The 25,854-nt window shown below is 27.8% G+C and overlaps 1 protein-coding gene and 1 long non-coding RNA gene across 2 annotated transcripts in view; one reads left to right on the top strand and one right to left on the bottom strand.

The window, feature by feature from the left end:
- Positions 1 to 25,854, top strand: part of Tmep (Transmembrane endosomal protein) — a 56,887-nt gene that overhangs the window by 5,072 nt on the left and 25,961 nt on the right. Inside the window, 4 exon segments of the mRNA XM_067270066.1 lie at positions 9,847 to 10,073; positions 15,048 to 15,210; positions 17,319 to 17,409; positions 22,513 to 22,588. Of these exon segments, the coding sequence (XP_067126167.1) occupies positions 9,847 to 10,073; positions 15,048 to 15,210; positions 17,319 to 17,409; positions 22,513 to 22,588 (557 nt within the window).
- On the bottom strand, positions 19,156 to 20,156 carry LOC136975167 (uncharacterized). The gene is made up of 2 exons (XR_010880755.1): positions 19,858 to 20,156; positions 19,156 to 19,463 (listed from the first exon to the last, which is right to left on the bottom strand). It is a non-coding gene; the product is annotated as an uncharacterized lncRNA (long non-coding RNA).

Below are 25,854 nucleotides of genomic sequence, written 5' to 3'. Positions count from 1 at the left end.
ATGCATATGTTTATGAGTTATTTAGCATATATTATTATACAAATTAATATAAAATTAACTTAGAATTAAAGTAAAATTTGTTTATTTTTGGTCGCGTGTTCTCCTATTCCTATTTACTCTATGTTAAAATGATCTCGTTTAATGATATTTCGTTTAGCGCTTTGACATCTAGGAACACATCCCCTGCATTAAGCTGGATCTTGCTGTATTTGTTTTAGTTTTTACACTTTAATTTCTAGAATAGTTTATCATTTTCATTCACACAGAAATTGAGAGCATAAAGAAGAATTGAGGTGTTCTAATAACAAAAACACTTAAAACACTATTTTTATTGTGTGATTTTTAAGAACAAATATTTTTTCTTTGTGTGTGTGTGTATATATATACTGTACATGTATGTAAAAACTAATTCATAATATTTATTAGGATAAATAAATGTTTAAAATACAGGTATACCTCACCTTATGTCGGTAATTGGTTCCAGGAGAGGCGACGTAAGTCGAATTTACTTGTCTCCAAATTTACTTGTCACTAGGATAAACCACAAATTACCATTCCCAGTTCTGTATTTTATTTATAAATGCATTTTTAATAATATATGGTTAATAAGAATCTACTTTAAGCTTACAAACAAATAAATTTTAGTTTTTAATATAGTACAGAAAAAAGTAATCTAAATTTATGAATACATGTACTTACAGTACATACTTGTAAATGTATATGTTTACAATTTGGTGATGTTTACAGTACATAGTGGACTCTTTTATTTGTGAATGTGATTTCTCTAAGAAATTATAAAATAAGATGATTTTTTAAAGTTAAATAACAAATACAGTTATTAAAATTATTTTGCGATAGTAGAAAATAAACTAATTTATGTTAAATTTACGAATATTGAGTGGCGCTGACAATGACGCCAAATGGTAGATATTGGAACTACCGTGGAAAACGCCAATAGCACTGATAGCAACACGCCAATAGCAATGAGCACTTAAAGACCACTATATAAGACAACAACACAGAAACACAATGCTTTCATGTTTCGTTCTCTAGGATTTATGATCATTATGTTAACATTTACTGTAAATGTACAGTTGAAAATCACATCTAAATTCAAACTTTCCGGCAAATAAAAGTATAATTTCAAAGTTTTTGGCCACTAATTTTATTGACTTTCTTCAGGAAATACAAAACAGAAAAACCATTCTATAAATAGAACGTAGCTGTCTTGCAAATTTTTAAAAGATTGAAAACGGCTGTGACGTATCGTGTATGATGTATATTATGAGTGTAGATAGTATTTCCATGCATTTGATACATGAATGACATCTGTGTTGATGCAGGTTCCACTCCTGCTCGTCCTGTAGATCTCAACCACTTCTAAAATTCTAATATTTTGCCAGTCGAAGACCTTGTGTAATAGCTTGACCTAGTCCAAACGGATCAGGCCAAGAAATTACAATAGAAATTATGGATATGGCTGCACTTTTATTGACAATCTAGCATCCAAATTTCTGGCACAGTCATCTAACAATGTTAACAATGCAGAAGTTAATCAGGTGGTCCTAAACTATGAACCATCGCTGCTTTGCATGTATAGAAGGATTGTAAATAATTTAAATGTACTCGTTACGTACAGAAGAAAACTCAGAATTTTCCGCCTTCTGTCTAATGCGAAGGATGGCACTGAAGATGCAATGGCTCCTGGGATTTACCACATCCCACTATATGAGGAGAAGTTTGACAGAATACTGTCATACATAGGATCAACGTACAGATCGCTGCAAGCCAGACTAAAGAATCACAAATATGAAGTACTAAAAGGAAACATCAATACTGCTTTAGCATGTTACACCAGCGATCCGGGGGTTTCCCCCTGTTGGGACCAGGCCAAGCTACACAAGGTCTTCGACCGGCAAAACATTAGAATTTTAGAAGTGGTTGAGATCTACAGGGCGAGCAAGAGTGGAACCTGCATCAACACAGATGTCGTTCACGTATCAAATGCATGGAAATACTATCTACACTCATAATATACGTCATACACGATACGTCACAGCCGTTTTCGATCTTTTAAAAATTTGCAAGGCAGCTATATTCTATTTACAGAACGGTTTTTCCATTTTGTATTTCCTGAAGAGGGCTGATAAAATTAGTGGCCGAAAACGTTCGAACTTTTAAATTATACTTTTATTTGCTGGAAAGTTTGAATTTAGGTGTGATTTTCAACTCTACAAGTACAGATCCAGTTTTTGGTAAAGTTGTATTTATTGCTGTAAATGTACATATTTTAATATGATTTTATGTGCTTTTAACGCTTTTCTAGTGATATTACGACTTCAATATTTGTGGCGGACAGATGTAAAGTCGAATAAAATGACTTAAACTTGATTTTTATTTTTCCATATACTTTTTTGACAAACGATGTAACTCAAGGTATACCTGTATAATAGTTTTACGTAATGCATCAGTTCCAAGATGGTGCCATTTTTACTATACTATGTATTGCTATTTTGTTTTTAACTCTACTCTGTAGACAATAATGCTTTATTCCCTCCACTATGGGTTTTGCCAGATTCACAAGGGGTGGCTGGATGATGAGGGAGAAGACTGGAATCAGATGGCAATTAATACATTAAATGGTTTGATATTAATCAAGGTTGAGGGAACAAACCTAGAATATTATATGCCTGATAATGCAATAGACTTATGATTCAATTCATCTCTTTGTACATGTCTCTTATAAAGACAAAACATCTGTAGTTACTCTTAATTAATAGTCTGTTATTGTTAATAATAAAGTTATTAAAATTCAGTGCTTTGCAAGATGTGTAATATATTACTGTGTGTTATTATTATTTTTTATTTTATTTTTTTGGCATGAACTTTTTGGATAGGCTACTAACATGATAAATCAGAATACCATAAAGTTTACTCTGGTACAACTGGCTAATAATTTTTGATTTTTTTGAACTTTGCTTGAGATTTGCTAAATTAAAATAATAGATTATTTTTTCAATTTTGTAAAAAGATAATGTTTTATCTGTATATAGTAAGATTGAGAGGATTACCTAATAAAATAAAATCTAGGCTATTTAATATCAAATCAAGAGAGATTTTTCTAAAGCTGTTAACAAGTAACAAATATAAAGCTCATTGAGGTTAAGTAATTAAATTTAGTATATACTTTGAAAATGGTTTATTTCTAGGAAGATCTAATTATTTCATTAGCCATATTTATTAAAATTTAACTATTGTTTTACATATTTTGAGTACTGGTACTTCAAAATGATTTTGTATGTTATTTGAACTCTGTTCTAATTTCATTGTGTTGAACATGATTGTTAAACTTAAGCACTTGAATAGATAAGAGTTCAATGAAGAAAAAAATCTATAACATAATTTTTATAACATTCAGGTTGATTGTATATTGTTTACTGAAAACAGCAGTATTAATTGAAAGTGACTGGCTCAAACTATTCATAATTAATTTGATAAATATTTTGAATGGATTTTTAGCGAGATTTGGAATTGTCTTAATTTATTAATTTTTATTTATCTAAAAATGATTTTTTTTTTTTCATTAAATAACAAATAGCAAATAATGATAGGCTAGTTTTTAAAAAGAATGTAGAAATTTTAAGCCTTTTATTATTTGTCAGTCTAGGTCAGTGATGAATCTTTTTGAGCTTGAGTGCCATATAGTAAGCATACTTAGCTTTAAAGATGTTTATGTATGCCAAAGTTTTAGACTTTGAATAATGATATTTAAATAAATTAAATGAATATACTTTAATTAGACTAAATGTAAAAAAGCTAATTGAAAAAAAAGGATGATCAGATGATAAACTGAAAGAATTATTGAAAAAAGACAGCTGATAAATTGACATCATATGATGATGTGCCAGATTATTTCTCCTTATGTGCCACAGATTTGCCACCCTTGTTCTAGGTCAATGTAAAGTACATTTTTAACTTCAAATTTAATTTATGGCAGTTATGAGTAACAGCAGAAGTTTTCAGATAAAAATTTAAACAACTTGATTGTCAATAAATTGAAAAATATATTTATAATGAAATTTTATGATTCCAGTAAACTAATATAATAACTAGATTCCAGGTATCATTACTTGAATAGATTATTATATGTTAAGATTAAAACTTTTGACAATTGTAAAATTTAGAAAATTTTTGTGGAAATATTTGCTAACTGTTGTTAAAAATGTAGAAACTTCCTGGAGTGCAGTGCTTGAAATTTTCATGGAATGCAAAAAGTCATTTGTCTATTATGCTCTTTGACGAAAATTAAAAGATATTCAAGAATATTATATGCTAATATGAATTTAAGATATTATTGCTTCAATGCAGGTAATTAAATAAATTTTGCATTTTATTAAATCAGTAAATAGCCAAACATTATTATCTTTCTTGTAGATATCATAAATTATATAACTGTTCGAAATAAGATAAGTTAATCTAGATAATACATAACTTTTTCTTCATTTTATCAGATGTAATGGAACTTAATAAATTGAACATTAAGCAAATTTGAAAATTTGTGTATTTTATTTAATGCATATGTATTAAAGCAAAATACATTTGTGCTTACTCCAGCACAAGATTTTAATAGAAATACAAATGTTTTCAATCATGTTTAGAGGGCCTTCATCAAATAATGTAGCTGCTGCATAAATCAAATACATTTCAAAACGTTCAAAAAGGAACATTCCATACAAAACATGATGTAATTTAAAAGATTATAGATTATTAATACAGAATTGAAACAATACTAAATAAACATAAATATTAAATTGATTGTGGACAATTCCAATGGAAGTCAACTACAAGAAGGATAAAACTCCAGCTTCAGCAGAAATCTACAAGTAAAAGTCTGTTGTAAGATGTTTACTTTGACAAATGTGGAACTTTTTGTCATGGATTGAATATTTTGTTGTTGTTTTAAATGATTTTTCAAAATAAATATTAAAATTAAGGTGGAAACAAATTACACAGAGTAAAATTAATGTATTACTTGAATAGATTATTATATGTTAAGAATGAAAACTTTTGATAATATTAAAATTTACAAAATTTCTGTGGAAATACTTTCTAACTGTAAATGGTATACACTTTATTAAATTAAAACAACAGATTATTTTTTATAAAATTGGAAAGATTATAATGTTTTATCTAACTGTGTATGATAAGATTGAGAGGATTACCTAATATCATAAATATCTATGTAATATCAAATTGACAGAGATTTTTCTAAAGCTTTTAAGAGTAATAATTGTGAAGCTCATTGAGGTTAATTAAATTCAGTATTTACTTTGAAAATGGCTTATTTCTAAAAAGATCAGGAACTAATTATTATATTTTATTTATTTATATTTCAAAATATTGTATGTTAAAAGATAAAATATTTCAATATTGTTTATGAAATAAAGGAATATAATATATTTAGTATGTGACTGCTTACTGTTCTCTCTATTAGTTGTATTTCCTTTGAAATTAGCACAAGGTTGCTCTTGACAACAAATCACAGAAACTCTCCTTTTGATGAAAAAGTAAGTTTATTTTCTATAATTTATTATAGAAAATAAACCTACTTTAATAAACTATGATAAAATATTTATAATAGTATTAATCTTACAACATTTTATTAGATTCTTTTATTTATTTATTTATACTTTTTTAATTTTTAATATATTTAAGTTTTATTTATACTAGCTCATGATTTTGTACAATTTAACCAAATTAACTTTATTTCTACATGTATACTATCTTATTTAAATAATATTTTACTTCATTTATTTAGTTATTTTTTAATATTAATTTTTTAAATTTTTTTTCACAGTTTTATTTATTTTACCTGTGGTTTTAATAATTTAGTTATTCTAGCTGTCACCATACTATTAGGTAATTATATTTATTGAGAAAACTTTTGTATGTATATGTTAAATAAATTTTAATACATTCTGTAAAATTTTTACATAATTTTTTTGCTGATTTAATAAAATAGGACTGAAGAGGGGCATTAAGCCCGAAATGCATGTTCTTTTAAATTATAGAAAATAAATCTTTTTCCACTCAAAAAGAGTTCCTATGTGATTTTGTTCTCAATAGTAACTTTGTGCTAATTCCAAAGGAAATATAAATAAATTAAAAATATGATTAAAAATTTCAGCCTGGCATTGTGACAATGTCGCAATAAATAATTGCTTGTTTATGATATTTTTTATGATTAATTTTTCAAAGGTGTAATGCTCTCAATATTGCTCACATATACAAAGGCACATAAAACAGTAAACAGTGCATTGTAATTTTTTAAAAAGTTTGATTCCTTTTTGATGAGTTTAACATCTATATATTTTGATAAATTATTTAGAACATTTTCATAAATAATAATAAAAATGCTTAACTTTAATTGGAAATATATTTTCTTTAATATATTATTAGTTTGATAGCACCATCGTTTAATGAAATTATTGTAAATTACTTGCAAACATTCATATTTCTTTTGAGTTTTACAGTAAAATTTGTTAATTCGGCATTCTCTGAAAAGTAGCTGATAATCTGGAGTTGTTCAGTAACAGTCTGTCTTGCCAGTATTCCATTAATCAGAATTTGTTTGGACACTTAATCACAATGCAACCATGTTTCTTATATATTCTGAGCATATGCTGCTTTGATTGCTTTATGAATCATATGTATGCATGTCTGGAAAATAAATATTACAATATATGTACAGTACAGTACATGAATCATTATGATTGTCAATTTTGTACAATAAGATGTTAATTAACATTTTTGTTGATTTCTTTCAATCTTAACTTTGTATGGTTAATGAGTGTATCAACTTTAGACTGACTAGTGAGTGTGCATAAATAAATTGGAAACATACAGCTGTATACAGTGGTTCAAAATATACAGTGCAATATTCACTGTTTAATGTTACAGTGTCACATTACATATAACTTATTTTATGAAAATACAGAAATGTACTGTAATCTGACATTTTCAATAATATAGCACCATTCTGGGCTTGTAGTTGCTAGATGAACAAACTTCTATTGTGTTTAGATTATGATTATGAATATTTTGTAAATTGGAAAATTTTATTCAATGCAATAATGAAAGTGTATTTATAACTACTTAAAATATATTTATTTTTTTACAGTTGAATATTTTTAATTCAAATATGAAGAGGAACTCAATTTAATTTTAAAAATTTAAATTTTTTTTCAATTTGAAACTTTTTTGCAAGTTTTTATACTGTAGTCTTTCTTCAAAAAAGAAAGGATTTGATATACATTTCTTTCAATATGCAAAAGAAAATAATTCTTTTGTTCATTACAAAGTAGAACATGTATGTAGGGTGTCCATGAAGTATTTTATCAGTTTGACAAAAGTATATAATTCATTCTTTTTGCCTCTCTCTCTTTATAGTTTTACATTTCTGTATATATATTGTCTACTTGGACCTTGTTTATTAATAAGACTTGTTATACTGGTAAAGTTTCTGATTAGCAAAGATCTCTCTTTGCTAATCAGAAACTTTACCAGTATAATAAGTCTTATTAATAAACAAGGTCCAAGTAGACAATATATACACAGAAATGTATATAACTAAGATATACACTGCATCTTGTGGGGAAGCTATTTCTTAGAAAAACACTTCTTAATTCACTAGGAGTACTTGAAATGCAAAAAACTTTAATCAGTTTAAGTGACTGTCAAGGTCACTTAATATTTTTATAAAAATATTAAAATATTAGCCTATTTAAAAGAAAGTCACATGACATCATATGATGTAATGTTTGACTTTTCAGTGTTTTTTTTTTTTTAATTCAACATCACATTTCAAACAATTTTTGTTGCTAAGCTATGGCAGTATAGTGAGACACATTTGAGATTCAGCATATTGACTTCATTTTTATGCTAGGATAATATAGTGTGCAATATTATTTCACAGTTTTCGGGCTGCAATTTGAAAAAAATTGTAGATCTATAAAATTCTCACTGTTGTCCATCTGTCTGTGTTTCCTTAATCTCGAGAATGGTGTTAGATAGGTCACAAACTCGCCATCTTCCATTTAGTGGGTAGCAGATCGTCATCCTTGAGTAACACTAACTCACTGATCTTGGTGTTCTCTTTTGGCTGTCCATTTAGGTCATTGTTGTAGACGTGCAAGATATTCACATTTCCACCGTCTCCAGAAATGTTGCAACATCTGTTGGCCTAGCTGCCAGCGAGAAAGACAGTTAGATCTGATGCTAGTAGATCTGGCTCAGGAATTGCTGAAAGGGAATTGCCAATAATGAAGTTTTCTGGTGTGAGAACTATGAGATCATTAGGATCACTGCTAAGTGTTGTGAGTGGTCTGGAATTTAAACAGGCTTCAATTTGACATAACAGAGTTTCCATCTCTTCGTAAATCAGCCGGTTGGGCCCAAAGAAAGCTGGTTGGTCCTGTCCCTAAGCTTTCCAACTGGAAAGCTTAGGGACAGGATGCCCCAATTAACTATATATCAACTTTTGATGAAAACTGGAAAACATGTTATTTCAATTCAAAAATTTTTCCGAGTTAGATGACCAGCACAACTCCATTGCTAACAGAAAAGTATGATGTACAGGGGCAAGCCACTACAGTACTAATTTGAGGTGGAGAGCATATATTTTAAATGAAATAAATTAAAAATTATAGCCTGGCATTGTGACAATGTTACAATAAATAATTGCTCATTGATATTATATATTTTCTTTAGTTTTTCTAATGTTTTAATTAATCACTCATTTCTAATTTTGAAGATAAACTTGTGTGTATTTCATTCTTGGACATTATTAAAAGCATAGCTATTGCTCAACAGCTTTACTGCTTAGACTGAAATGTCACTGAAACTTTAAAATGATAATTTTGCTCATATCCTACAAGTTTATAAAATGTTGTAAATAAAATGTTTATTTCTGGGAAAATTTCCAAATTAAAATGAAAATAATAAATTCACACTTTTAAAAATGAACTCCAGCAAAAAGTTTAATGAAACAAAAACATTTTCAATCTAATTTGATAGGTCTTCATCAGTTGAGTATTACAAAATAAAACATATTTATTGAATGTTTTTTTATTAAAATATCAGAAGAATAGAACAAAATATAAAATTTAAATACAAGAGAAATAAAATAAATATAAATTAACAAAAATAATATAATATAAAACTTAATACCAAATATTTAACAAAATGAAATAAACGACAAAATAAAAAAGAATAACAATAAAGTAATAATGTAGAAGTGTCCTAATAAAGGAAGTCAAGTTAGAGTTCATACAGAGACCTCCATGTGGTAGATAGTGAGTCCACATTGCTGTAATTCATGCAGATGGAAGTTCTATTTGCTTTATATATTTCTAAGGTTTCTAAGTGCCTAAGTTTGTTGAGATGCTTAGCTGGTCTGATGATTGTAGTGTTTTCCCACTTGACCTATACACTTAGCTGTGAATTTATTTTCTGACATTCTCTCCATTTTCTGTATTTTGTTACATTGTAATTTCCAAAATGTTTGCATTTTCTAAATCAGTTGACTACATGTCATTCTTTTTTTCCATTTTATCTGCAAAATATCAGATATTAACTTTGATTAATTCAAAGTTTTAATAAAAAAAATTCAAATGAACTAATTTCACTCAATTTTTTTTAACATTAATTTAAGTAAGAATTTTTTTAGGAATAATAGTAAGCTCAAATTATCCAGCGATTTGAATTAATCAAATTAGACTGTATATCTTAATTTACTAAATATAAATATATATACATATATATTATAATTAATATTTTTTAATACAGATATGAATGGAATAGGAAGAATAGACAATGTTACATATCAAAGTAGTGATCTCCCAGTTACAGCAGGGAGTAATCCTGAAACTATAATTGTAAAGGATACATCTGATAACAGTACTTTTGGAAATGGAACGATTGTTGAGATACCACCAATATTTCTACAAACAAATGCGGCACAAACAATCTCAGGTGCTTTTGTTTGGGCAGCATTAATAATAACTTGCCATCAGGTAAAAGTTTATTTTGAATATATATTAAGATAATTTATATGATATAAATTAATCTTTTTGAAATTATTAGTAACATAAATGGATTTTTTTGCAAAACTTTAAAGCTGAAAAAATTGAGTTAAGAATAGTTTTATCTTTTTGTGTAAAAGTGAAAAATAGCATCTATATGACAATGATTTTTGAATTAATAACACTAATAATAACAATTTCAAACTTTGAATAAATAGCAAAACATTAAGTTACCTTTTCTGGAATTTTAAGCATATTTTGTGTTTTGGTGTTAATTAAATATTATATTACAAATAAAATTTTTTAATAATAATAATAATTCAAATGTTTTCAATGAAATTCAATTTGTCATCAGGAAAAACTAAAAAGAACAAAGAATCTTGAGTACAGAAGAACATTGTGATTAGCTGTAAACAATAGAGATCCTAGATCCATTTTCAAGAAATCAGGTATACACACAATAAATTTAAAAGCTCTGTTATATGGTATGCTTGTTACATACATTAGTGTTACATCAAGGCATTTAAGTGTTATGCTAATGGGACATAAAAAAATTGATAGTAAAATGTAGAAAAGACATATAACTTGAAAAATTGGTTATTGATGGCAACTGTGAGCCTGATTATAATAATGTTACCATTATTAAAACACTTTTGTGACACTAAAACATTATATTATTAGGAAACATTCCAAATATTTGAATTCACTCCTATAAATAAACCCTACCTTTTTGTTTATTGATTTTTAGAATGAGATGATTAATTTATATAATCTCTAATTTTTACATATTTAATAAAATGTTATGGATAGTATCTTATTACAATTATTGCTATTGGTTCTATTCTTTCCTTTAAGTATTTACACATACCTTTTGCATATTATTTATTTAGTTATCTTTAAAATGATGTTATTTATATTGTATTTATTCATCAAGTATTCATTGTGTATGCAATCCGCTTTCAAATCACAACTTTCTGCATGCAAGATTCTTTGTTTTTTTTTTTGGTTTTCCTGATGACAATAACCTGAACTAAAATTGTTTTTTTTTGCACTACAATATTTTGTTAACACCAAAGGACAGAACTCCAGAAAAAATTGTCTTTATGGTATGCACCTTTATTACTGCTATGGATATGCTTAAATATTTATTCTTTAAAGTATTTCAATGTAAAACGTCTTTGTAATCCAAAACATTATGGTAGACGGTCTCACAGCGTCTACCATAATTTTTTGGATTATAAAGACATTTTACATTGAAATCTAACATACAGCAATCCAATTATATTGTATTAATATCTTTAAAGTATACAAAAAATATTATAACAATATGTTATAAAAAATGAGTCAATATTTTAATCGAGTAAAAAATTTTTTAATGCAGTGAATGTGTTTTTAATTAATTAATTACATATATCATTCCTAAAAATAGAAATGTGTGTTCACTTAACAACTATAAAAACCTAAAAAAACCAGAAAGATATTTAAAAATGCAAATGCCTGTGTTGAACAGGCATCATCAGGCAAACAACTGCTGAGATAAATGGAAGATTGCCAAACACATGTTTAGGGGAGGTAGCATATGACATAAGATAAGAGAAACGGGGAGAGGGAGGAAAGTGAGAATGTATATTTCATAGAAAGACTTCCACATAGGGAAGCAGTCAACATCACAAAAGTTTATGGTCGTGCTATTGCAGGTGGCCTTGTATATTTCCACTTTCTCCTGATGCTTAAGGAAAGGTTGCTTAGATGCATTATGTAATAGATTCTCTTGCGGAATTCAACTTGGATATCTGGATCAGAGGTGTAGATAGCCAAAGTTGTGTTGGCCAAATTTTTTTTGATAGATGTCTGATGCTCTTTGAGGTGGGTATTTAAAGGGTAAGCTGTAGTTCCTATGTATTGTAAGTGGTGTTTGATCTATGATTGTTGACGGGGATACTGTAGATGCCTGGTAGATGGTGCTTGTCAAGCCAGCCTTTAGCATTGTGGAGGATGGAGGAAATTGAGGGACTTCTACAGAAAGCTAATTGAAAGTTATTACTCCTAGAAATTTTTTTGTACATGGTGGCAAGCTTCTTGTTGTAAGTGACTGTTCTGTACTTTCTTTCTTGGGAGTGATTTACTTGTGGGGCAGAAATGGTGTTGGAAAGCCAATGTATAAGGCCCTGAATAGTGTGTGAGAAGTAGCCATGCTGGATGGCGTAACAGGTGATCGTAAAGAACTCTTTCCTCCTATCCTGTGTTTCAGATGAATGGGAGACCGCCCTCATTTCTATGTTGTCTCTTTATTTAAATTTTAAACTTAGACTATATCAAAATGATTAAAATTTAAATTTTTATGAAATTGAATTTAGTTTCTCAAACTAAAATTGACTAAATCTGTATTCTAATGACATGCAAATTTTAGCTAATTTTATTTTAACAGTATTTTGTTTTCAAATTTAATTCTGTATTAATTATAAACTTATTTAAATTTTTGTTTTGGTGATGGTTATTTAAGAATATGCTGAAAATTTCTTGTTTGTATTAAAAAAAAAAAATACTTTAAACCTTTTAATGAATACTAAATTAATGTAATATTCATATTGGCCTCATACAGTAGATGTGTATTTTTCAAGTAGAAGCAGAAGTTTTAGTTAAAAAATAAATGGTGCAGTCAACAGAGGACATTGTTACCAGAAAAGTAGAAAAAAAAAATTATATATATATTTTCTTTTTGAGATATCAACTTTTCTGGTAACATAGTATCCTCTTTAGCATAATATATATATATATATATGTATGTATTATGCTAAAGAGGATACTATGTATGTATGTATATATATAATGCTGCTATAAGGTGTCAAAAGAGAGGTTGCGGCCGAAGTTCGAACATTAAACTTGTACGGCAAACATAACTACATGTTTGATGTTTGAACTCCAAGTAAAACACGTTGCACCACATGTTTACATTGCACACTGATTCATGGGATATATGAGATATTGTTGAAAAATGGCGGGACATGTTTAGCAAAAGTGAATGTTACTAGCAAAGGTAAATAAACAAATTAAACTATTATAAAGAATTTATAGGACGTTTAATAACACTAAATTATTTTTAATTAGTGTCATGTTTCCTACCGTACAATAGGACTACCTCATACTTTTGTTGAGGAAGTAGTGCTTATGTAAATCTGAAAGCTGCTCGGGAAATTATTTTTAGAAAATTTACAAACGTATTATGCTATTGATGGTAGAATATGCTGTGGAAGAACAAACCTACTACAGAATTATGATAAGCTATTATGAACAGAAATATATGTGAATTCTATAGGTACTTCACATCACTTGCAATAAAATTGATTGATTAAATAATTTCTGGATTAAAATTGTCTGTTTCTTTACAATATTATTCATAAATGCTTAAATAATCATTATTTTAAAAAAATACTTCATAATTTTAACCCCAAACACAAAAAAATGAAAAAGTTTATGCCGAACTTTTACTCACCATGCTAGACGTAGCGAATGCCATTATCAACCTTCTAGAATTGCCAGATGGCGGTGCTCGATATCTGATGTTCACATTTTGGGCTGAAAATGTCAGCTGCAACCTCTCTAAAGTTTAACCCTTAATGACTTATAGGACACCATAATGTTCGAGCTGTTAAGTGTCATCTGCCTACTTTTTTCCAGAGATGATGATAATTTGCTTTGAAATATTTTAAATTATAATGTTTCCTTTTTGTCTTACCATCCATTATTTTTTATTTATTTTTTTTAAGCATTAAAAACTAAAATTGTTATAGATTGTGATGAGGTGTACACAGCATTTGAAAAAGAAAATTTAAAAAATTTATAAAGAATACATTTACAAGTATTTTTAAAATGAGTATAGTTTTCATAAAGTATGTTTTTGAGGTTAATCATATTTTGTGAAATACGATAAAAAAATTATCTTTGAGAAATGGACAATCTAAAAAAAAAAGGTAGGGTTAAAAAAAATTACATGTAGGGTTATGCATGTTTCACTGTGTTGGTTTTAGTTGAAGCCAATCAGACTGTATATAACCATTAAAATATTTAAAATATACAAGCCAATTGAAATGTTTAATGTGTTCTGTAAAAGAAGGGAGCCTCAGTCTGGACCTTGTGATAAGTAATAGACAAATGGCAGAGTTTATTTAAAATCAGATAAATTTTGTCAAGTTCTTTCAAGAATTTTTCTAAAAGGAAAGAATTGTAGGAAAAAGGGATGTGGAGAGCATTGTAAAGCATCACTTTACAATGCTTTCCACATCTGCAACACAATCTATAACAGCTGAAGTAAAATGCTAAAGTTGCACTGCAGTCAGGAACAGTTCTTCTAGTCTGTGTGGCAAAAGAGTAGATATGTGTTAGCCCAAGCTGAAAGGGTGTATGTCAGATGGAAGGAAATATAGGAGGTGACACATGGATCTCATCTCTTACAGCTGTTTTGTTTTTTTGCATTTTTAAAACATTTTTGTACTCTATTTGTCATAATGTTATTGTTCTACTTTCTTTGCAAATTTTATTACTGTGATCATGTATCAACTTCTACATGTCTCTGTCTCCTTCTATCCCTTTCATTTGACGTAGATCCTTCCAGCTCAGGCTGACTTGTGTCTACTCTTTTGTTGTGCAGACTATAATATTTTATTTTATAAATGTAATTTTTGATATTTTAGTATCATACAGCACATATGATAGAATGTTACATAAACATAAATAATGAGCTTTTGTAATAATTTTTTAGTAACTAAGTGAATTCTTAAAATCTAAAAATTAAATGCTTTTCTGAGTAACAGAAAAAGCATTTAATTTTCATATAGTTCATATGAGTTATTAAAATATTTCATATTCAGCAAATTTTTGTATTGAAAATTATGTTTGTTCATTTGATATTCAAATAATATTGATAACATATTTTTAGATTTTGAAACATCATCAAATTATTTTCAGATATACCAACATCTTCGTTATTATACAAGCCCGTCAGAACAGCGATGGATTGTTAGAATTTTATTTATTGTACCAATTTATGCATTTGATTCATGGCTAAGTTTGCTATTTTTTCATGATAGCTTCTATATATATTTTGATAGTGTAAGAGATTGGTATGAAGGTGAGTAGAACTAATTAGTAATAAATTTATTCATTTAATGTAATTTTTATAAAATTGTAAAAATAATTAAAACATCACTCTTTAATGAATAATAATAATATTTCATTATATTTCTACAATAAAAATAACAATTAAAAGTTCTAACGACAAATTCTTACAAATTAAACTAATTTTTTTGGATTCAGAATAAGAAACTATGAAGAAAGAGCATTGTTACTACAATTTGCAATGTATTAATTCTTTCTTTTCTCCCTTAAGTTTTAATGTTATTTCTTGTGATAGGATGATACCAAAATTTCTCCCAATTCCAATTCTGTTGAATACTTTCTAAAGTTTATTTTAGTTTAGAAAAATTAACGATTTACATTATGAGTATGGTACATTCATTAATTAATAAGCATCAAGCTTAAGAATGGAAATTGATTGGGAAATCCAGAATCAATCTTACGAAAGAAACCTGAAAATTCTCCATTTATATGTAGATATGCATGTTTTTATTGTGTACTACAAAATAAATACGTAATCTTATTTCAAATAAAGTTAATATTACAATACTACCCCAAAGAAATTACAACTAATTCCCTTTTACTCGAACTGTCCCATCACATCACCTAGGGTTGCCATCTTTGAAATCTGGCTTTAGTGGATGATGCAATAACTGGGGAAGAGAAGGTAAATGAGAAGATGCACTTCTTTCTTCATACTTTTCTTGCAATTGGCTTGCTTTGTAAATGTTTTAATTCTATTGTATTTAACACTAAATGAGGTTTAGCAAATGATGCACAACCTGAACAAATATCACTACCACCATAAGTTAAGTAATTTTTGAATTTATTCACTTGAGAGAGATTTTCATAAATGTAAAGTTGCATGAACTTTTTTCAAGGAAAAGAAGAATCAGATGAAAATCTAGACTGGCCCATCTTAAAAACTCAATTTTTAAAACTGAAAATGGCAGTAGACTTAGTGCAAACAAGAATTTTCACTTAGAATTGTGCAAATCATGTTTGAAAATTTAACTATAGCACCATATGTGAATCATAACAAAAACTTTCATAATTTTAATGAGAAAATTATTTTATCATTATAAGTAAACATACAAAATATTAAAAATAATTTTATGTAATATATTTTTCAATTAAATATAATTATGTTTTTATTTTTAACTATTGCTGACTGCCAGCTTTGATTTGAAATTGCCAGTCAAGCCAACCCATTGCCAGTCAAGTGACAAACCCAATGTCACTCTATCTTCCCTGAAATGGGAACAATTAGTACTGATCAAATGCAATCTCTTATCACTCTGACTACATGAAAAAAAAGTCTGTCAAGGCGGACATCACTTCATGTATGGGGTTTTGCCTACTCTCTGCTTTGTCAACAAGAAAGTTTCCATAAACTGATATTTAATCGCTAATATCGTAACTTTAAAAACTTTTTATCTCTAACTGAAGTAAACAATTAATTTTCTTATTAAATGTGGAAGAATTATTTTAAGAATCTGAAATCATAGTGTGATTTGTTCAGTTATGATTTCTTTAATCTAATTGGAAATTGAGGAATCTTAGTTTTGTTGCAGTGAGTTAGTAATTTATTATCCTCCTTAAGCTTCCCAATTTCCAATTCCAACAATTTCAGTCATCTATTAAAGTCTCTCTGAGTCTCGTTTAAACTAACAACCTTCTCATCCAAATCTTTGATAAGCTGGACTATTTTATTAAATCCATTTTCAACAAATTCTTTAATTTCACTATTATAAGAAATTTGGGAAGAACAAACTTTCAAAATAATCTATTCTTACCAACTTAGAAATTGGCATAGGTTTACTAGGTGAACATAATCTGTTGAGAGTCTGCTACTTCACAGGGCATGTAGCTGGACCTAGGTTTAGCTCCAAACCACTCAGTAATAACAAATAAAATATAATTGTTTTCAAAATTTATTAAATTTTTGAGTTATAAACTTTATTACAAATATTAATTAATCTTGTATTTGAAATATTCTAAATAAGATATATGGAATTTGTTTTTCTAATTATGTTTGTAAAAAATAAACATTTAAACATTATTGAAATATATATTTGAATTATTAAATTTTTTTTTTTGCAGCATTTGTAATCTACAATTTCTTAAGTCTGTGTTATGAGTATCTTGGAGGGGAAAGTAACATCATGTCAGAGATTCGTGGGAAGCCAATCAAGTAAGCCAATCAAGTTAATTTAACTATATTAAATCAAAAAATACTTGTAATTTAAATTTTATGTAAATCTAAGAAAGAAATCATCACTTCAAAATTTTGAGATGTATGAAACAAAAATACAAATATGTTAATTTTGTTAATCTATACTTAGTGGTATTGCTTAGAAAATATATATAAAATGATTTGTGTTGAGTTAGAAAAATAATGTTGATAAATTATACAGGATTAAAAAGATCATATTGAATTTATATAACACTTTATAAATTTTTTGATTTTATTAGTTATTACTAATCAATTTATAACTTATTATTAAAATAATAAATTTTAATTGATTTCGTCTAATTTACAATTCTATATCTATATTACTTGAAAATAATCACAAAAATATTCAGAATTAAAAAAAGTTAAAATTAGAAATGATTTGATTCCTTTAAGAAATGAACTTAAACACACATTGATGATACAAAACACATTATTTAATTTATAAAAAAAACTAATTTACACTAAAGGTGTTCGTTTAGAATAACTGAAAAATGAAAAATAAAATACAAGTATCCCTTAATTAATGTGATTAATTAATTCCTCAATGCTACCACATATATCAAAATTGTGTTAATCAAATACAGTGGTACTTTGGTACTCGACCAAACACTCGCGACCGAGTAAAACAAGTTTTTGGTTAATGACAAATATTTTTATTTTCATTTTGTCATTCATAAAAAAAAAGTCATCTATGATAAAAATGATTAAATAATTCAAAAATAAAATGAAACCTTAGAGCTGATTCTTACCTTTGTCTGACAAAATTATATTGAATCCAGTTTGTTTTTTTTTCCGCTTAATGCATGTGGAACACATCATTGTGTCAGTGACACACAGATTTGTTGCAAGTTTGCAAGTTATAATTTATTGATTTTTAACAATTTCTTTCTGCAATTTTTCTTTGTCAAGAACTTTTGGATGCTCTGTACATTTTGTATCTTTTAGTTCAAAATTTCCTGAACAAAATTTTCAAAACCATATTTGATATGTCCAATGCTTAGGAGCACCTTCCCCATACATGCTACAAACGTTTTTTACTGTTTGTATAGAATTATATTTTTTATAAAGCTTAAAAAGCATACATAATATTCCTGATATGTTGTTTATCTGCAGACATTTTAGGCAAACAAAACATGAAGTAAAGTTTTAAAATAAGCTTATAAACAAAGAATACAATATCACATTAGAAGTAATGTGTTGAATTTCAAAACTATCATAATTAAACTGCATATTTATATCAAAAATTATCCTCAGCACAAAAATAGCAAATTCACCATCATCTTATTTGCTGAGAAAAACATATCTGTGTTAAGTAAAGATAGCTGTTAAAGCTGCATTAATTAAAACTTCTTTCCACATACATAAAGGGATTGTCATAATTAATTTCATGCATTAATCAAATCCTTCATTAAGGAAGGACTACCTGTTCATTCAAATATTTTCAACAGCAAAGTGTTGAAACTCCAGACTAATTGGGACTGGATCTGTTTGGATATGTTTGGATTTTCAAATATGTAATTTAAATGTAATTTATAGAATCATGATACACCCATACCTCGCTTTACGGCCTAGATACGTTCCACGAAACTTGGCCGCAAAGCGAAAAGCCGTATAAGGAATCAATTATTCTAATACAAATTCATACAAATTCAATGGGATCGGTTCCAAATTTGTTAAATATATAACATGGTTTATCATTCAAAATGCATTTTATCTTTTTATTTCATTTAAATCAAAAATACATACATAACAAGTACATACATTTGTACATAAAATAATAACAGACTCCAAAAACCAACAATAATCTATAAACAAAAATGAAACAACTTCATGTTACATAAAATATGTGTATGTTTACATACATATTTTTTTTAAAAATGGCTTTAATCTGAAGACGATGAAGAAATGGTAACCTGCAGATCACTGTCGTCATCATTTTTCGCTGGTAAGGATGGGCCTGGCTTACAAAAATTGTCCAACGTTGTTTGTCTTGCCTTCTTGTCTATTTCGTTCTTCAGTGATTTATAACAGCTAATGGCTGAATTAATTCCTCGAGAAACTTTAGCGCTACGTTCGACGTCAGGATCGTTTTCAAGGAGGATGTTTATTCCTTGTTCGAAACTGGAAAAAGCTTTCGACAAATTTTTTGATGTTAGCTGTTTGGATACAACAGGCTCTGTCTCTTCATCAAATGCCGGTTCTGCTTGCAACTGAATGAGTTCCTCATATGAAAGGGGTTCCCTATCAGCTTCAAGTAGATCAAGCACATCACGTTCGTTCAAACCTTCAAAGCCGAGATCATGTGCTAGATTAAAAATTTTTAATTTGTACTTACATACATATGCACAGTACTTACGTACCAAAAATGTCCCTAATTGTTTCCAATTTTTCCAGTTAATGTGTAACAATCAGTAATAAATATGTATATAAAACACTCACAGACAAGTCTAAACCAGCCGCTTTATGAGCACACACTGAATAAGGCTCGTAAACAAGAGGAAATAGCAAAGAGTGTGCATCGAGATTGCGCTTGCGCAAGATTGGCAACATGTAGATATATCGACATCAAAAAAAAGTTTTTTTGCCGTTATAGCGAAACATTTTAGGCCGTAAATCGAAAACGTGCCTTAATTGAAGAGGGCCGTTATAGCGAAATGCCGTATAAAGAGCGGCCGTATAGCGAGGTATGGGTGTATTTAAATTATCATCTGTTTTTTTCTGAGTTAGTTTTTTATATCGCCACAATCTGTATGCTGTACTATAAAAATATGTTTAAAACATAAATGAAAGTTTTCTGTTAATTGATGAATGATTAGTTTTGGTAAAAAAAAAACTGATAAAACTTTCTACACAGTCCAAAAAAGAACATCAGCAACAAATTTGAAAGGGTTAATTTAATATTTACTTTTCAAATGCTTAATTCAGATTTTTGATGCTTTACTGTATTTAAATTAACTGTGACCCGTTTATAATATAAATTAAAATTTTTTTTATATACAAATAAATAAATCCAAATTTTTAAAAAACTTGAAGACAAATATCTTTTAGAAGCAGACATCTAATTAATTACATAATTCTAGGTTTCAGAAAGATGTGACATTAGAGCATCACAAGAAGTAGACGATTTAATTCATATAGATCATTAATAGTATTAGTCTTATTATCTTTAATAATTAAAGATGTTAGTATTATGTGATAAATATCATATTCTAACCTCGTTCCAGTCTGGTTTGAAGTTTTCATCAACAGTCAACCCTCTGTGTGTCGCATAGCATCTCAGATCCCATAGTACATTTTTCAACATTTCATATACAGTGAAACCTCCATCAATGGATACTCCCGAATAGTGGACTTACAGTCTCCAGACCCTTTAAATAGGACATCTATTATATTTATCTATAAATAATGGATGCTTCCATCCATAACCGACCTTATGAAAACACAATGTCCCACCTTCAATATTCTGAAAGAATTAATTACATATGAAATATTTTAAAGTAAAAACAAAGAATTGGATGCTCTGTACATTTTGTATATTTTAGTTCAACAAAATGCTCTTTTAGTTAATGAATTTTGACCATAGGCATCAAATAAAGACAGGCTTAAAATAGGAATAGGGGAGGAGGGCAGATTATAAGAAGTCAAACAATATTCTTTATCTGTTAAAGAAGTTTAATCTGGTTAAGTTTTCAATCACCATTTATCGTTAAACATATTGTTATTAAAATGATGTCTTATTGTTGAAATTAAGCTTATAATACCAAAAAACTATAAACTTTTCTGAAGTTATTCATTCATTCAACAGGATATACTGTAGTACAGTAGTAGTAATGAAAAAGAAACTTAAGATCATAAATGTAAGAAAACTGAATATCTTTCCATACTTTAAAGTGGTTGGTAAATTGCCTTCATAGCATGACATTTGAACTTTCACCAAACAAATGCTGTTGTTGAAATTGTTTCGTGGTGGCTAAAGTGTAGTTTTTAATAAATCAGTTACCGAGAAAAGCAAAAATGTTCGAAAAGTTACATCTACTTGATAACTACTAAGCAGACAAAGCCCTGTATTGATTTTTATTAGTCATAAATGATGATATAAATGTAATAGTTGTGAATATATTTCCTACCCCTTGAAGTGGATAGCAAATCATCTTCATAACTTGACATTCAAATGAGATTAATTTAAAACGAGATTTTTACAGCTGAAAAAATAAATACTATATTGTGTGTATGTATATGTGTATGTATATATATATATATATATGCATGCTGCTAATATTTTTTGGTATATTCACATTCCTAATGCAGATTTGACATTTTCATAATCCATCGTATTCTTCACTTTATAATGATCGTGTTTAGATACAATATGGCCACTGGCATGTGCCTCCAAATAGCAGATAGACTTCTCAGTCCTGATGGTATCTGCTATTCGGAGATTATACTGTATTTAAAATTTCATAAAAAATTTGAAAAATTTATGCCTTCCTAACTATTTAACCTGGATGACAGGCAGTTCACACTTTTTCAATGCCCAAATACATGTTTTTGTAAGTGCATAAAACTTTTCAAGGAAAAAATACTGGCATCTGAGAGATTTCATGCAACATACAGAGTACAGTAGTCATTGAGAAAAATCTGTGGATGTTTACACTTATAACCAGCACTTGCTTTGCTAGCATAACTTTATTTGCAATTATGAATCCTTTTTTTGTATTTGTGTAAATATGCTTTTTTTAAAAGGTATTATTTAAATTGTAATATAAAATTAATTACAAGTACAAACTACTTCGGCATTGATGAATTAATTTGAAATTCTTAGAATATGTTAACTTTAATAGCTAATTTATTATTTTAATAATTTGATTTGTTTCCAAAATTAGGAAAAAATTGACACTTTATATAAATTATTACATATAAATTTTTAACTTATTTACTATATTTAAATTATCCTGTGTTTGTTATTAATGTGTTATAATTACTTATGCAAATAATAATGTATAAAATATAATATATATATATATACAAAATACTTAAAATTGAAACTATATTGTTTTGAAGGTCTAGTTGGTGGTATGGTACTTGCTGTCTATCAGGAAAGACGTACACAATTGGATTTTTAAGATTCTGCAAACAGGTAAATTTTTAATAAGTAAATAACTTAGATTTTTCAATTTACTTAAATATTTAACTAAATATCTCTGATTAAAATGATAAAAATAACCTTGTACCACAGTTTTTAAAAATAGAGCAAAATTTATTAGAGCTAGTTATTTGCCATTATTGAACTTTCTATATTCAATAATAAAAATTATATTACTAAGCCTAAAAAAATAATGTTAAAAAAATATAAATATTTTTGATCTGATTAGAGGAGAGAAAGAAACTAGCAGAAAAAATCCATAATCAACATGTCAGTAATTTACAATGAAACTATTCTAAGATCTTTCTCAACACTGACCAGCATAGCAATTAGTACTGAACACTATAAATTTTTGTATCCAAGATAATTTGAGTAATGCAATGTTTTTCAAACATCAATCTTGGAGTCTACAAATATGTTGGTGGGGATACTTGAGTAGAAAAAAGAACCATGTTATATTTATGATAAAAAAAAAAGTTTCTCATAATATTTACCTTATTAAAAATAACATCAAAGTTTATCTTAAAAAATATAAAATCATTTAAATTAAACTAAAACTTTTTAAACAAAAGATCATTGTTTTGTAAAATATTTAAATATATATATAAAATGATTTCTATTATTTTACTGGGATTCAAGGTATAAGCAATTCTCTTACTTCTTTCTTAATTTGTAAACCCAAAAATTTGGTACAATATTTTGTTCTGAATTTCAGTTGTCTGGATTTGCATTTACTAAATTGACTATTGCATAGTCAATTTAGTAAATGTAACATTATTTATTCACGCTGTAATATATATGCATTTCAAATCACTAAGATATAATGATTATATATTTTCCATTACTAAAAGGTTTCTTGTGTTGCACAGATATATTTGAAGCAATGAAATTAGCAGTAGTTATATTTGAGCAACTGCTGATAAACTTCATTAGTTGTTTACTGAATATTTCTACTTTTGATTGCTTGAGCAATAAATTCTTTCTGTTTGTTCTTGTTTTTCTCAAAGAGCAATTTATGATTTGTCTCATAATGCTGTTTTACTGATGACATGTTGCATACAACTTTTTCGGAACATAAAATACAAAGTTCTTTGCCTTTTCTAATCATTCCTTATTTTTCAGTCCACCAAACTTGAAATTCTCTGCAGCTTGATTCTGCTAATTTTTGCTTTTTATTTTCATTGGCCATTTTAAGAAATAATTTTTAGCAAATTTACTTGAAATTAAAATCAAATAAATTTTTATAGTTTTAAAAAATAATATATTATTATATACCTAAATTAAATTACCTTTATAATTCTTAATACAGTTCCATTAAAAACAAAATACAAAACTTGTCACTGCTTTTTATTCCAATGTCCATACAATAATTGTCACTATACAATTAATTACTAGTATATTCAAGTAATGATTACTAGGATTTTTAAGTCTTTTTTTTTTTTTTTTTTTTTTTTAGTATCTGTATTCAAGTATTTCAAAAGGTGCTGACAAAATAATTCAGATTACTAATAATTATAGTCAGTGAGTCGTAACAAAATAAAGAATATTTGTATGTATTTAAAGTAGTTTTTTATATAAAACAATAATTTGTTGTTGACTACGAACACAACATAGTGCTTTCGACGATCACTTGGTTTTCTTCTCCCTGTTATTTAGTTGAGATAAGCATTACGTGCGTATGTAGCTCGTTTTTGGCCTAATATGCCCCTCTTCAGTCAACTAAATATTAAGACGATGACACTTTCCAACCAATGTTAAGAATGTTGATTTTAAAAACTTTTTAACTTTAAAACTTCTAACTTTAAACTTCGACTAAAATCGGTATTCTTTCCGTACATGGTAACTTAAAAGGTCGCAGGAACCACAATTCACAATGCACTAATCAATACTTGTACTGTCTGAATTATTTGTTCATATCCTATCCGATTCTTGCTTCACGGCACTTCAACTGTCGTGCTTATTAGCATATTCTTTTGTGTCCGAGGTTAACTGATGCGGAGTTGAATTTTCGTGACTATGATTGAAGATTTTGGTGTATATTAATTCTTATAATATGTTTTATAATATTTTTAGCCAATTTCCATTTATCTTAACGCTTGGGTATTTATTAATGCTGTTCTGACTCTTAAAAATTTCGACACTTTCTTTAAACTTTCATATATGCTTTAGGTTCTTTATGTAAAATTTTTATGTTATTTTGATCAATGTTACAACTATTTATCGTGCAATGCTCGAGGAACGCTGAATTAATTCTACAATATTTGAGATCTGCCATGTGCTCTTTGAGTCTTATTTTCATTTGTTTCTTTGTTTCATCTATATAAACTTTTTTGGTACTGCATGCACTACATGGGATTTGGTAAACTATATTTTGCATTTCTTTTATTGGTTGTGCTCCTTTTTTAACAGTTTGTCTAGCTTTGATTCTGGCCGATAGCTTGTCGTACTTGGGTGCTAATTTGATATTAATTTTTTGTGTTTCTTTATTTATTTCCTCGTATAGCCCTTTAATGTATGGGAATGTAACTTATTACGTATGTAATAGTAAATATATCAAATGTAATAGCTGTTTGACTGTTACACAATTTTGCATGGCGAAAACAGTTTCTTATTATTAGCGAACTAACCTTAAACCAAGATTTTTCCAAAAAATCAACTGCATCTAATAAAGAAATTGCCGTTTTATTTTTATCTTCCATATTTGTTATAAGTTTTTGTAACAGAATTTTTCTGAAATGACATTTAAGGTTTCTTATAATTCCTTGATCAATTGGTTGAAGTACGCTAGTACAATTTGGAGGAAGGAATACAAGTTTAATGTTCTTTAAATTTTCTAAAATTGGATGTGTGGGCAATTATCGACAAGGAGTAAAACTTTTTTTCATTTACCAATAAGTTTTTTATCCCATTTTCGAATTTCTTCTTCAAAAATCTCAGATGTCATCCATGACTTTTTGTTGGCTTTGTAATTTACTGGTAGTGTTTTTATGTTTTTAAAACATCTTGGATTTTTTGATTTTCCTATCAGAAGAAGTTTTCTTTTGTCTGTACCAGTTATATTAGCGCAAACAAAAGCTGTTATCCTATCTTTCGCAAGTTTTCCACCAACACACTTTTCATTTTTAAATTTAAATAGTTTATCTGGTAAAAGTTTGTAAAATATCCCAGTTTCATCTGCATTATAGATGTCTTCATCTGCATATTCTCCCCTTAATTTAGGCCACACATCTCTCAACCAGTTTTCAACGTCCAGTAAATTT

This window comes from Centruroides vittatus, unplaced genomic scaffold, assembly GCF_030686945.1.
Source record: "Centruroides vittatus isolate TY-2023 unplaced genomic scaffold, ASM3068694v2 contig_364, whole genome shotgun sequence".
Lineage (NCBI taxonomy): Eukaryota > Metazoa > Arthropoda > Arachnida > Scorpiones > Buthidae > Centruroides > Centruroides vittatus.
This window is presented reverse-complemented; position numbering and strand designations above follow the sequence as displayed.